The 14,518-nt window shown below is 41.6% G+C and overlaps 1 protein-coding gene across 28 annotated transcripts in view; it reads left to right on the forward strand.

The window, feature by feature from the left end:
• Positions 1-14,518, forward strand: part of NRXN3 (neurexin 3) — a 960,997-nt gene that overhangs the window by 259,587 nt on the left and 686,892 nt on the right. For all 28 annotated transcript variants that reach the window (XR_011337550.1, XR_011337551.1, XM_069858542.1 and 25 more), the window contains 2 exons: positions 3,812-4,250; positions 9,735-10,118. Coding sequence is in view for 26 of the 28 variants with exons in the window: in XM_069858542.1 (XP_069714643.1) it covers positions 3,812-4,250; positions 9,735-10,118 (823 nt within the window). In the remaining 2 variants the exon portion in view is untranslated. The remainder of the gene's footprint in view (positions 1-3,811; positions 4,251-9,734; positions 10,119-14,518) is intronic.

Raw genomic sequence — 14,518 nt, forward strand, 5'->3', positions numbered from 1 at the left:
ACGGTGGATATCAGAAGCTGTGTTCCGTGCCCAAGACAGTGGTGCATTTGTCTCTCTATTCCTGCTTGGGATTAACCTGGTTTTACACCCAAGCATTATTTTTATCCTTTTGTTTATAGTACTGAGAGGTCTGGTGCACCTGATTGTATATCAAGATCTTGACGTCCAAATGTGGCTGTCAGTGATGCCTGAAGTCAGCTGTGTGAACAGGATTTCACTTTTTCCTTCAACATAGGTGTTTATTAAATTTCTTAAGCTAGCTTGTGCATTTGGGTTTTTTTTTAAAAGGACATAATGTTCAACAAAAAACACTTAAGAGAGATTCAGATCAGGGTGGACCTTTTCTTTGCAAAATTTGAAGTGAGAGCTCTTGTAACTCTTGTGTCTATTGAACATCCTTTCTCTTCTCTTCCCCAAGTCTTCCTTTCTGCTTGCTTTCTTGGTTCTTCCTTCCAAACTTGCCCTCAGATCCACCACTGTTGGTGACTTTCTTGGTTATAGCTAACTCCATGGAATTTTCTCTAGATTCTTTAAAAGTCTTCTGTCTTAAGGATTCTCCAGCTGCAGTACCGATATGACTGAGAAAATATAAGGCTTTCTGCAACAAACTCCACATAAACCCTGAGGCAGACTACCTGTGTTTCCCCAGAATAAATGGGAATTGGGTGTCAAAAACCTGAAAAGGGGAGGAGTAACCTGTATGTGGCTTGGCTGAGAGTTGGCAGCTGCTTATGTGTATGCAAGCATATTCCTTCTACCAGCAACCTGCAGAGGTTTCTGAAAGCAGATCACTGAGTAAGAGCTAGACAAAACCCAGCACCAGCCAGCAGTCTTACACAGCGCATTCTACTACCTTTTTACTCCTTCTGGAGAGGCTGAGTAAAGATTTTTATGATACAGTTTAGAGGAGAGTTGGCTTAAGCACCTGTTAGTAAAGGTAGATCTTCTATATTACAAATGTTAAAGTCACATTTCATGCAGACCTGGCATTATCTTGCCCACCAAAGCAACTCCATACGAGGGTGAAACCGACAACCCAGAGCTACACTGAAGTCATACCACTCAGTCCCCAGTCAGAAGCGCTCATTCCACAGGAAGCCATTTCCTATTTAACTCTTTCCCAGTGTGTCCCTCCAGTGGGATAAGGACTAGACTGTGAAAACTTTAAAACTTTACAATACACATATATTCATTAAGAACATGAGTAAAGCCCTGGTGGTCCTGGAAAGCAATCAATCCATTTACCTAGTATTCTGCCTCCAATAGCAGTATCTGCAAGTGCTGTTTAGGGAGAACATGTAAGCATGGCTACTATCAGTGGCCCATTCTCTTTATGCTCCCACAGCATACACCGCTATTGGATTAGGATTATTAGAAAGTCCATCTCTTCCTTTTCCCCTTAATATCAATGCGTGGAACTGCTGTTAATTTATCTTTCTGGTTCTTTTTGAGCCTGCAGATTCTTTCTGCCTAAACAACCTCTGGTGATAGCAAGTTCCAGAAGTTCACTACCCTCTGTATAAATAAATACTTTTAAAAATCCATTTAAAGCTGATATTCTAAAAGTTTGAATGAGTGCCTCTTAGTTCTGTTATTTCTGGATTTGGCCAAAAGCAGTTCTACGTTCACATCTCCACCATCTTCTATAAATTTCAGTCATAATCTTGCTCAGTCCTCTCCAAATAATAGACCCCTGGCCTTTCCAGGCTGTTCTTTTGAAACATCCTGCTCCATCCTCTTAATTGTCTTATTTATTTTCCTCTGTATCTTTGGCTGTCCTCTTTGATGCAGAGATGGGTCTGCATACAGTGCTCAGACGTGTTTGTGGAGTGGACTAGACTTGCTGCACACACAAAGTACATGCAGAGGTCCTGAGCAGTCCAGCTAGTGGCAAAGTACGTGTGCATGGAGTACATCTCACACTTCTTACATGTGCTGTTTCGTGTGGGTATGGATGAAGCTGCAGCTCATCTCTGCTGTCTGTTGAGGTGCACCTTGTTGTCTGGCAAGAGGGAGAGGCTGCAATCCACAGCATGTCTGAGTCACTGTAAGGAGGTGCATGGTCTGTTTAGTGAGAGCATTTGACATGGTTAATCCATAGAGTAAAACTACTACAGGCCCACAAATTGAAAATACATTTTTATCCTATTAGTAGACTTGATGTTTTGAAGTCTATGGGAAGGCAGAGAGCTGTATTGGGAATTGGAGCAAAATGAACTATTGTGGGTAAATACTGTCCTCTGCTGGGAGGTACTTCAGCTTTGTGCCTTCAATTTAAATGGGAGTTAACAGCTGGATTCTCTTTTCACTCTTATATAGGGCATTTTGTGTTTGTAAAAGGAAGATCTAGTGCTTTGCTGGCTCCACTGTGGAAATGCTCCTTTAATGCTTAGCCTGGAAATTCTTCACTTGTTACAAATATGTTTAAGTCTGATTTCATTTATTTATCATCCTGAGGTCACCTGCTTTGGAAGCTTACCCTCATTCTCTCCATTGTTTGCCTTTTAAGATTTACTGCAGATTCATTTCTCTGACTTTCGTGTCCTATTTGTAGAATTAACAGTGCGTATCCCCTTTCCCTTCTCTTTTCATAGCAAATTGCTGACAATTCATCCTGCTGGCGCTTGAAAGCAGAAATCAAATGTGTGTGTGCACATATGATGTAGGTAATAGAGGCAAAGTCTTTTAAAATAAGAATTCCTTAAAAGAAATCAGAGTCTTCAGTAGTGTCACAGAGCATAAATTCAGTCAAAATTGTGTTAGTTGCGGAAATTCTTTTGTTGGTTATATGTGCCAGTTTGGGGTTTCGGAAGCACAGAAGGTGGTTGAGAGAAAGTACAGTTTACAAGTATTTCCACTCTGTGCATTCTCCAGTCCCTGCCTCTGTGACAGTGGCACTGGGCAGGAAGGAATCCTCTTTGCAAGGAATTAATTCTCTACCTCTGAGAAAGAAAAGGGCACAAATCCAGACTCTTGAGCAAGCCAGGAATGCTCCATGAGTGCTTGACTTTTTTGGGACTCTTCTCTTGGCTCATTTCCATCCATGTAGCTCCACACAGAGTCTAGAATTCTAGTCCTTAACTCAGAAAGCATAAGAGTCCAGGCACTGAATGTGTTCAAGCTTTTATATGTTAACCCAGAAAGCTTAGGTTTTTTGAAGTAAGGGTAAGCTATGCAGGTATCGCCATAATAAAGATTTTGCCTGTACTGTTCTAAGATTTCTTAATTGGAGGAATTTTAAATATTTATTTTTTTTCTAGTTGCTTGTTTATGTTTTCTTGTAGGAGCTACAGGGCAATCACCAACAGTTCACAGCAGCTTGCTTAATTTTTTTTTTTGCATCTCACTCTTAGTAGTTAAGTGGGTTTATAGGAATAATAGAGAAATGACAGTGGTGGCACAGAGTTTCCTGCTGTGGCTAGCAGAGATGGACATGGAGGTTACACTTTGTTACGTATTTTCTATGGGATTTATGCAAATATAACAGCATGATAATAGACACACACTGTATTTTATGTACAAAAGCTTTCGCAGCAGAGTGGCCCTATGGTAGAGTTAATTGTTCTCACTATCCTTCAGTTAAATGTTCTCCGCTTACTTATCTGATCTACAGTCATTGCAAAGTATTCGTTGCTGTCTTTCTATACACACTTCTGCTCTTTCCCTCTGTCATCACGTCAGATTCTTGCATGGTATCCTTTCTGCTCCTCACTGCCTTTTGGGAGAAGTTTATCTCCCGTGGCTGTAAGCAATTGGAGTATTTGTGCTGTATGCAGGACTGATGTATGATATTTTTTCTTATGTCTGGCAGGTTGTTTATAAGAATAATGACATTCGTCTGGAGCTGTCTCGCTTGGCACGGATTGGTGATACTAAGATGAAGATCTACGGGGAAGTTAAATTTGTATGTGAGAATGTGGCTACACTGGATCCCATCAGCTTTGAGACCCCTGAGGCCTATATTAGTCTGCCTAAATGGAATACCAAAAGGATGGGCTCCATCTCATTTGATTTCCGAACCACTGAACCCAATGGACTGATCCTTTTCACCCACGGCAAGCCTCAAGAAAGGAAAGATGTCAGAAGCCAGAAAAATACAAAGGTAGACTTCTTTGCAGTTGAGCTTCTAGATGGGAACCTCTACTTGCTGCTGGATATGGGCTCTGGGACCATTAAAGTTAAGGCCACCCAGAAGAAGGCCAATGATGGAGAGTGGTATCATGTGGATATTCAGCGAGATGGAAGATCAGGTAATGTGAGGGATTTTTCTCATGTAGATTCATCATTCAGATCTAGGGTTGTGTATTGGTTCTTAGAACCTTCAAACCCCACAAAATATGAGTCATCTTCTTAAAAAACTTAGTGTTACTTCAGTGATATTTATCTAGCAAAGCAAAGATGCAAACAGCTATATTTTCATTAAATATTTAGGGTGAATTTTGGACAGCACATTGCAGAGGCTCTCTTAACATTTTATTAACAGTCTTCAGATATGCTGGACCTATCTTCACAATTGCTTACATAATTATAGTGATAGCATCTTTGTAGCCATGGGAAGGTTTGAGATCCTTCAGAATGATTATTATTTCATTCTTGGTTTGAGAAATTCTCACTGATCTACTTTGGGTTTCTGTTCAAAAAGGAACATAGTAGAACCCAAATGAAAACTTATTTTTGTGACCTAATAACATTTTCTTCTTGATCTGGTGTCTTTATAAAGAAAAGGGGATTTGGATCTTGTCATGAGGAAAATAAAATTACTATCAGTGACAAAATTATGATGAGAAATAAACATTTTCATCCTCTTCTGTTTGCTTTTGCATCTTAAATTTTTCAGTTAGATTTCTTTACTCTCAGCTTGGATGCCAAATTCAAGTCTAAATATCTGAGTTAGCATTCAGTGGATGTTTCTTTTTTCCTTGCAACTTCTCATTTCAAAAATGTGTTTTGGTTTATTTCTAATAATATACCTACCATGCAATTGTCGAGAGGTATTTTGTTTCTAGTGCTTGATATCAAGCTAACATAGTCATGATGTACTCTAAAGTTGTGTAAGAAAACAAAATGATCAGTGATTGTAACTTCATCTTGAAAGTATGTGAACAACTGCACTTCAATTCTTCCTGAACTGTTGGGATCTCAAAGCCTGGCAATATGTCCCTTCAAAGTGAATTTTTCTTACATTTGCAAGTGGATTTGGAATTTGTGTGGTGACCTCCAGGTGATAGTATTAGGTCCCTAATTTTATGTTTTTAGTTGCAGAATGCCCTTGATAGAGACAACACAGCACTAAAATTTACTTCCCTTGAGTTTTCAAAATAGCTGACTTTTTGATACCATACAAAGCCTAATGTTTAAATAGATCTTTGCCTGAAGCTAGTTTTTTCTTTGAGTAGGAGTTTCTTTGTATTTGGCATGGTGCTCTACTAGGACTTAAAGTGTTGCTATCTCCTAAAGACATCAATTTTATAACATTTATAACGTTTTAAAAAGGAAATAAATGGAGCTTTGATTTCTTTAGAACTGCTAAAATTTAATTAACTTCCAAGGATAAACTCAATTAGTTGCATTCAATTCTGCCTTCAGTTTTGCTTGCTCACTTGGGGACTGTCTGGTCCCTGGAGAGGCAGCTGCAGGAGAAGAAACAGAAATGGCACTTAGCTCTCTGCTAAGAAGTTTGTAAAAACCCAGGAAGAGGGACACATGTTCACTTGGACTAGGAGAGTGTAACAGATGACATTCTACCTTGTGGATGAGAATGTAGGACTGATTTGTTTGCCACTGGGCTGGTAGGTTTGTGATGTTCTGAACAGTGACTAGAGATAATAGATTTTGAACTAAAATCACTTTGCTCTCCACGAATGAAAAAATGTGTATAATATGTTTTTAATGGTCCTACTGACCAACCTAGTGGCTTTCTATAATGGGGTGACTGCATCAGTAGACACAGAAAAAGCAATGGATGTGATCTACCTGGATTTCCGTAAAGCCTTTGATGTAGTATCCTACAACATTCTTCTCTCAAAATTGAAGGGATATGGATTTGATGGGTGGGCCATTGGGTGGATAAGGAATTGGTTGGATGATCACATTCAGAGAGGTGTTCAATGGCTTGATGTCCAGATGGAGATCTGTGACAAGTGGTGTCCCTTAGGGGTCTGTACTGGGACCAGTGCTGTTTAATATCTTAATCAATGATATAGACAGCGAGATCGAGTGCACCCTCAGCAAGTTTGCAGTTGACACCAAACTGAGTGGTGCAGCTGTCGCACCAGAAGGATGGGGCATCTTTCAGAAGAAGCTAGAGAAGTCGGCCTTCTTATGTTGTATCCCCAACTGTTGGAAGAGGTCCAGAGGAGGGTCACAAAGATGATCAAAGGGCTGAAGAGCCTCTGCTAGGAGGACAGGCTAAGAGAGTTAGGGTTGTTCAGTCTGGAAAAGAGAAGGTTCTGGGGAGATCTTATAGCGACCTTCCAGTACCTGAAAGGGGCCTACAAGAAAGCTGGGGAGGGACTTTTTACAAGAGCATGCAGTGACAGGATGAGGGGGAATGGCTTTAAATTGGAAGGGGGAAGGTTTAGATTAGACATTAGGAAGAAATTCTTCACGATGAGAGTAGTGAGACACTGGTATAGGTTGCCCAGTGAATTAGTGGTTGCCTCCTCCCTGGAGGTGTTCAAGGCCAGGTTGGATGGGGCCTTGAACAGCCTGATCTAGTGGGTGGTGTTCCTGCCCATGGCAGAAGAGTTGGAACAAGATGAACTTTAAGGTCCCTTCCAACCCAAATCATATCTGATTCTTGTGGCTAATGTCTCATCTCCCAGAAAACCAGGATACTGGCATTGATTTCTTCACGCCGTACCTTTAAGTATCATCAACCACTCTTATCCAATGGTACTTTTGGTACGTGTGAGAAGGCAGTTCAGAATCTCTTCTGTTTAGTTCTTGATTTTTTTTCTGATGTGTGGACCAGAGAATGGTTACACCTTGGAGATTTTTTAATATTTTTTAATTTATTTTTGTTTTAAGTATGGTTGCCTGTGATCAAGAAACTGTACTGAAATAAGGAACTTACTTAATGCAGGCTACAAAACAGCCATTTGGATTTAATGAGCTAATGACTTGGAGGTTCTGATTCATTACTAAAGCAGCCAGACCTTTACTGGGTCATCTCTCTTCTTCCCATTTCTGTAACAGTCCAAAACTTCAGGCTCTGCTGCGTTTAGTATAATAGCTGTCCTTGGGGAAAGCTCCTACAAAGACGTGTCCATGGCACCTCTCATAGTTTCTAGCTGGAGTACCTCATGCAAGGTAATGTTTTCATCTGGTTGCTGGTTACCAAACACGCATGTTGTCCCACCCATGCAGACACTAAAAATCTTATTGGAAGTTTTGTTCTATTGTTGCATCAGTGCACTGCACTGTATGCTAGCTCTGCCTCTAGTAACTGGAGTCCTTTGTTCTGTTTGTTCTTTAGCTTTGCAGTAAGTGCCTAAAGAACTGGGAAGGAAATGCTTAGATGCCTCTGATTTCTCAAGATGAAATTTTATCTACCTAAACAGAGTTGCAAACACAGGATTTGGGGAAAAAAAAAAAAGATTATCAGTTCATGTGACTGCTCTTCCTACGATCAACTCAGAATTTCTTCATCTCAGCACCTTGGTCTTAAAAGTGCTGTGCAACTGAGCTAGTACCATCTCCTTACAGGAATAGTTTAGAGCACAAAATGGCAGAAAGTTTAGGCTGCTGTCTAGCCTATTTCTTTTCACCATCTCATGCTCTTTCTCCAGGTTTACTCTTCTCCTTTGTATCTGTATTTTTTCTCTTTTGGGGGTTTCTATATCTTTGTGGCTTTTGCAGGTGGTGTTTGTTCTTTCCATAGTAGCAGCTGTCTGGAGCTTAGCCCTTCAACATTTTGGTTTGTTTTAGTCTATTGTGTAACAGGTACTTCACATGCCGCTATTGAAGATTAACACCGGAGATGCTGGAAAGGGCAGCTATGATCCTGTGGCTCTGTGATATGTTGCCTTTATGACTGCCTTTATGACGTTGTCATGTCTTCTCTTTTCTTACTCTGTAAAAGGGAAAATGTCTGTGATGCTTGCAGCTTGTTTTTACAAAATGATTCATCAAATAACCATGGTTCTCTTTGAGCCTTTGATTTGTAATGCCTCTGTTGCTTCAGGCACTCTGCTGTATCTGACACTATTCCTAAATTATTACTGAACATCACACACATGAAATACCTTGTGTCTGCGTTATACGTGCTGTTGTCTATGAAGACACCTCTTATAACTGAAGAAAAAGCCTATGTACATGACTGCACTTTCTCACAGAGACACAAAATAGAGCTAACTCTATTAACTAAACTCTCCCACCTTATTTTAGGGGTGTATGATAAAAATGCAGTGATGTGGAATTAATCTTAAAGCTTGGATAGTTGTCTCTGAGGACAGAGTATCCTAATGACAAGACAATTCAATACAATGATTTATAGCTAGGGAGAGTTAATTGCTGATTTTTAGCTGAGTGTCTGGTGGGCAGATGGCCATATCATGAAAGCTGCCGAATGCTCTTCTGAAGAAACACCCTCAGAGCAGTATGCCCACATCTTGTTTGGAACATATGGAGGCTATTACAGTTTTAGTAATACCTGTTCTTCATAGATACCCTTTATTATTTTTCTACCTCAATTTTCATGTTTGTAAAATGGAAGTTAGAATACTTAACTTTCTTTCTAAAACATTAGAGTAATTTATTTTTGAACAAATTGGTGGAGATTTCTAGTCCAAAATCTGCTGAAATCTAGGCTTTCTTCAGGGTTGTTTCCATTTGTGTTTTGAATGCCTTCAGGATGGCAATTCCATAACCTCTCTGGAGTTTCTGTCCTCATGTTTGACCACTCTTATGGTGAAAAATGTTCCTTTCTATGGAGTTGGAGTTTCCCTTGCTGCAGCCTGTGATCAGTGTCTCTTGTCACTGCAGGTACACACTGCTGACTCATGTACGAATTGCTGTTCAACATATTGCCAAGTCCTTTTCTGCAGAGTTGCTCCTTAGCCAGTTGTTTTCCTGCCCATACTTATGTGTGATGTTATTCTGACCCAACTGTAGGACTTAATATGTATTTATTATTGATGTACATCAAATATTTTTATCAGTCCTTTGCTCCACCTTGTAGAGATTTCTCTGGATGGTGATTTCCTCCAATCTATCAACTGTTCTCCCCAATTTGATAACAACTACAAACTTGAAGAGTGTCTATTTAATTCCATTATCCAGGTCCAGCTTTGGAGGTACTGGAAGTGTTTTCTGGCAAAGCTACGTAGTGTTAATTAATACACATTTACTCATCTTTTTTCTCTCCAGTCCTGATATCATCCAAGTCTGGTATATTCTCAGTAAGACTTTGCTTTGCTGGATGAATACTATTGAATAATGCTTGTTTTTTACATTCTATTATAGAACCATTGCATTTTTATGCTTGTAACCTTATAATGCAAGCTGAGATGTAGACAAATGATGATCAGTCATTGCAGGGAAGTACTTATGTCCTGTAGCTCAAGAACAGGAGCTGTGTGGGAGACACTGTCTCTGTTAGCGGTGCATTTGGGTAGAGAGGAATCTTCACTCTCCTGTGCTGAACTTTAAAACTACCTCAGTTACTGGAAAAAAATTAACTAGACTAAGGCTGTAAGTGAAAGTGTTAATGTCTCCTTATTGTCTTCATTTAGGTACTATATCAGTGAACAGCAGACGCACCCCATTCACTGCTAGTGGGGAGAGTGAGATCCTAGACCTGGAAGGTGACATGTACCTTGGTGGGCTGCCTGAGAACCGTGCAGGACTCATCCTTCCCACAGAGCTCTGGACAGCAATGCTGAACTATGGCTACGTCGGCTGTATCCGAGACTTGTTCATTGATGGACGAAGCAAGAACATCCGGCAGCTGGCAGAGGCACAGAATGCTGCAGGAGTCAAGTCCTCATGCTCCCGCCTCAGCACCAAGCAGTGCGACAGTTACCCCTGTAAGAATAATGCAGTCTGCAAGGACGGCTGGAACCGCTTCATTTGTGACTGTACTGGCACCGGCTATTGGGGTAGAACATGTGAGCGAGGTAAGCTGAGTTTTCTGACCTCAGTTACACAGACCTGTAGGCATGCAGGAGAACTAGAACAAAATCCAGTGTTTCCATGAGACTTTCCCCTATCCTTGTTGGTCTTCCCAACCAAAAAACTGGGTGGAAAACTGGTTGGATGGCCGGGCCCAGAGAGTGGTGGTAAATGGTGTGAAATCCAGCTGGAGGCCAGTGACAAGTGGGGTTCCCCAGGGCTCGGTGCTGGGTCCAGCCCTGTTCAATGTCTTCATCAATGACCTGGATGAAGGCATCGAATGCACCCTTAGCAAGTTTGCGGACGACACTAAGCTGGGTGGAAGTGTCGATCTGCTGGAGGGTCGGGAGGCTCTGCAAAGGGATCTGAACAGGCTGGACCGCTGGGCAGAGTCCAATGGCATGAGGTTTAACAAGGCCAAATGCCGGGTCCTTCACTTGGGGCACAACAACCCTATGCAGTGCTACAGACTGGGAGAAGTCTGTCTAGAAAGCTGCCTGGAGGAGAGGGACCTGGGGGTGTTGGTTGACAGCCGACTGAATATGAGCCAGCAGTGTGCCCAGGTGGCCAAGAAGGCCAATGGCATCTTGGCTTGTATCAGAAACGGCGTGACCAGCAGGTCCAGGGAGGTTATCCTCCCTCTGTACTCGGCACTGGTGAGACCGCTCCTCGAATACTGTGTTCAGTTCTGGGCCCCTCACCACAAGAAGGATGTTGAGGCTCTGGAGAGAGTCCAGAGAAGAGCAACAAAGCTGGTGAAAGGGCTGGAGAACAGGCCTTATGAGGAGCGGCTGAGAGAGCTGGGGTTGTTTAGCCTGGAGAAGAGGAGGCTGAGGGGTGACCTCATTGCTCTCTACAACTACCTGAAAGGACGTTGTAGAGAGGAGGGTGCTGGCTTCTTCTCCCAAGTGACAGGGGACAGGACAAGAGGGAATGGCCTCAAGCTCCGCCAGGGGAGGTTTAGGCTAGACGTTAGGAAAAAATTCTTTACAGAAAGGGTCATTGGGCACTGGAACAGGCTGCCCAGGGAGGTGGTTGAGTCACCTTCCCTGGAGGTGTTTAAGGCACGGGTGGACGAGGTGCTGAGGGATATGGTTTAGTGTTTGGTAGGAACGCTTGGACTCGGTGATCCAGTGGGTCTCTTCCAACCTGGTTATTCTGTGATTCTGTGATTCCCAGTGCTAAGTTCCAGCTCCCACACTAGGAAAGCTTTCTTCTCTGATCATTTCCTTCTAGTCTTTTACACATTGATATCATGAGCTTCTTCATCTGCTGCTTCACTCTTATGGCCTTCTGAAGACCTTGTCTTCAGGTTCCAGAGTTTCTTTGGCTGAGTATGGTTTGTCTCCTAAGAAAACGCTGCTGTGCATGAGAAGCCTCAGGCAAATTACTGGAAGCAGTAACAAGTGTGAACTTGAGTTACGGAGACTTTTTCTTGCATGAGACAGATGATGTACTCCAGTTCTGTCTAGCCTTCCTCTTTTTTGCATAGGAGGATTTCCTTGATGGCTGTTCATGGGTAAAGCCAACTAATGAGAGGGTGTTAATAGCAACATGTCTCCAAGTTTACCTCTGATAAGGCAGTTCTGTAGAAGATGGTGGGAAATTCTCGGCATCTTATTCTTACTCATTCTGACTGATGATTCAAAGACGTATTATTGGAGATATGAGGCAAAAATTATGCTGGTATAGGCAGGCAAAATGTGTGTATTCAAGGCCACACAGAAAGCGATTTATTAATATAAGGTATCTAAGGTATATACTTCTCAAATATCAGGGTGATTCCTTTAATTGTTGCTATACTTATTGTGCTGGTGCCACCCTCAGAATGAGGTGAGTGGTTTTAAAAAGAGATATGTGGCTGAGGGCCCTTAGAAAAGGTGTTTTTTTATATTGAAACCAATCTTTCTGTTAATATTTGGCCATTAGCACGACATTCATGCTGAACTGCATGCACAGTACGCTCAAGAATTCATTGTAGAACATTAGCAGACTCTTAGGGCTTTCATCGCCATCTTTCTACTACCTTACTTGGTACGATGACCTAGTGGTTATGGCATGTGTCTTAGAATTGGAAATTTGGATGATTTTTGAGCTTCTATCATAAATATTTGAACAGCTTCTTTCCCACTGAGTCCTTCCTATGCATATTTTAATATCGAACATAGTACCATGCCAGTTATGAGAAAGAGCATGAAAATTAGATACAGTACATAAAATAGCAGTAACTCATTCACTCTCTAAAGGATTTCCTTCTTTGCAGGAAGTTTTTGTTAATAATCAAAATTTTCACTATAGACTGGATGGATTTTTTAGGTTTTGCAGCACAAGATCTATGATCGTTCATAAAGCTTCTCAGAGCCAGCAATTTGTAGCATGCTGCCCTAAACAGCAATAGTAGTTAATTGCCAGTGGTCCTTAAAACATGTGAATTATCTACACTGCCATCCATGCTGTGAGGATATGGGTAAAAATATAAGATTCATGAGTAGTAACTATGTCAATGTCAGACTAACAATTCTGTCTTGTAGACTACATTGGACTAGAAAATTCTGGAAAACATCAGAGTTTTTACTCAACCACAGCCTTTGGAACTCTTTTGACCAATTGTTGGGTGATTAGGTTTTGGACAGACATGATAAAAAGAAGCACTGCCCCACAGAATTGAACTTACACTTGCCCTTTGTCTTTATTTAGTACTAAGACTGATCAACTCTGTGATTTGGGACTTCCTGGACTCTGTCTCATGCTGCCCATTTCTAGGACCTGTCTTTCAGGTCGTCTCTCAGAAGAGAATGCAAAGCTAACCAATGACATAAAGAACAGGATTCATCTCATGTACCTTTAGATATCTATGGGTTTGACTTTTACTTCTCTTATTATCAGTGAAAAGTAATTAGTAGTTTAAGGGCATGTAAGCATTTTAATTTAGGAGAAATAATCTCAAGTCATAACCTGGCCAAGCTGTAGCCAACATCAGTAGGAATAAGAAAGACACACATATGAATGTATGTCTGCCAGCATGGGAACCTGAGGTCCTAATAAATATATGTAAGAATCGGAGCGTATTTAAGGTTAACAAAACAATTATGTAGTTCAGAACAACATAAAAGATGTATGCAAAGGCCCTTATGTCAAGAAACTCATTGTGGCTGTAAGTGGAAACCAAAGACCCCTTAATGGCTTAAGCCCAATGTCACGCAAAATGTAGCTTTCATGCGTGAGGTTCCCTGACAACGTGAGAGCAGCTCACAGGGAATAAATGGAGTTTGGCGCCTGAATCCCAAGTGGTGTTCCCCAGGTCTCAGAACTGGGGCTGGTTCTTTTTACTATCTGTATCAATGATCTAGATGGAGAGGATTGAGTAAGTTTGCAGGTAACACCAGGATGGGCAGGAGTGTCGATCTGATTTAGGAGAAAGAAGGCTGTACAGAAGGATTGGGATAGGCTGGGTTGATGGGGCAAGGCCAGTTGTATGAGGCTCAACAAGCCAAAGTATCACGTCCTGCACTTGGGTCACAACAACCCCATACAACACTATATACTTGGGGATGAAAGATTGGAAAATTGACTGCCAGAAAAGGACCTAGTGGTGTATTCAAAGATCTTTTCCAACCAAATGATTCTATGATTGGTTGACAGCCAACTGGATATGAGCCATCAGTGTGCTCAGGTGGCCAAGAAGGCCAACAGCATCCTGGCTTGTATCAGAAATAGTGTGGCCAGCAGGACTAAGGAAGTGATCTTGCCACTGTACTTGACACTGGTGAGACTGCACCTTAAATACTGTGTTCAGTTTTATGGGCTCCTCACTACAAGAAAGACACTGAATTGCTGGAGTGTGTTCAAATAAGGGCATCAAAGTTAGTGAAGGGGATAAACCAGGAGTGGCTGAGGGAACTGGGCTGTTCAGTCTGGAGAAAAGGAGGCTGAGAGGAGACCTTATTGCTCTCTACAACTACCTGAAAGGAGGTTGTATTGAGGTGTGGGTGTTGGTCACTTCTCCCAAGTGACTAGCGATAGAACGAGAGGGAATGGTCTCAAGTTGGGCCAGGGGAGGTTTAGATTTGATATTAGGAAAAATTTCTTCACAAAAAGGGTTGTCAAGCAGTGCAACAGGCTTCTCGGGGAAGTAGATCGGTCACTCAACATCCCTGGAGGTATTTAAAAGACATGTAGATGCGGTGCTTAGGCTTAGGCTTAGTAGTGGGCTTGGTATTGTTAGGTTTGCAGCTGGGCTTGATGATCTTAGAGGTCTTTTCGATCCTAGAAGATTCTAGGAAATATTTGTAGACTGAATATACAAAAAAAGCTGTGCAGACTGAAGTGTATTTGACTCCACAGCCTTTATTGTGGTATTACATAGCAGCCTTACACTGCTCTGATACAACTATTTGTTATGAGA

This window comes from Phaenicophaeus curvirostris, chromosome 5, assembly GCF_032191515.1.
Source record: "Phaenicophaeus curvirostris isolate KB17595 chromosome 5, BPBGC_Pcur_1.0, whole genome shotgun sequence".
Classification (NCBI taxonomy): Eukaryota; Metazoa; Chordata; class Aves; order Cuculiformes; family Cuculidae; genus Phaenicophaeus; species Phaenicophaeus curvirostris.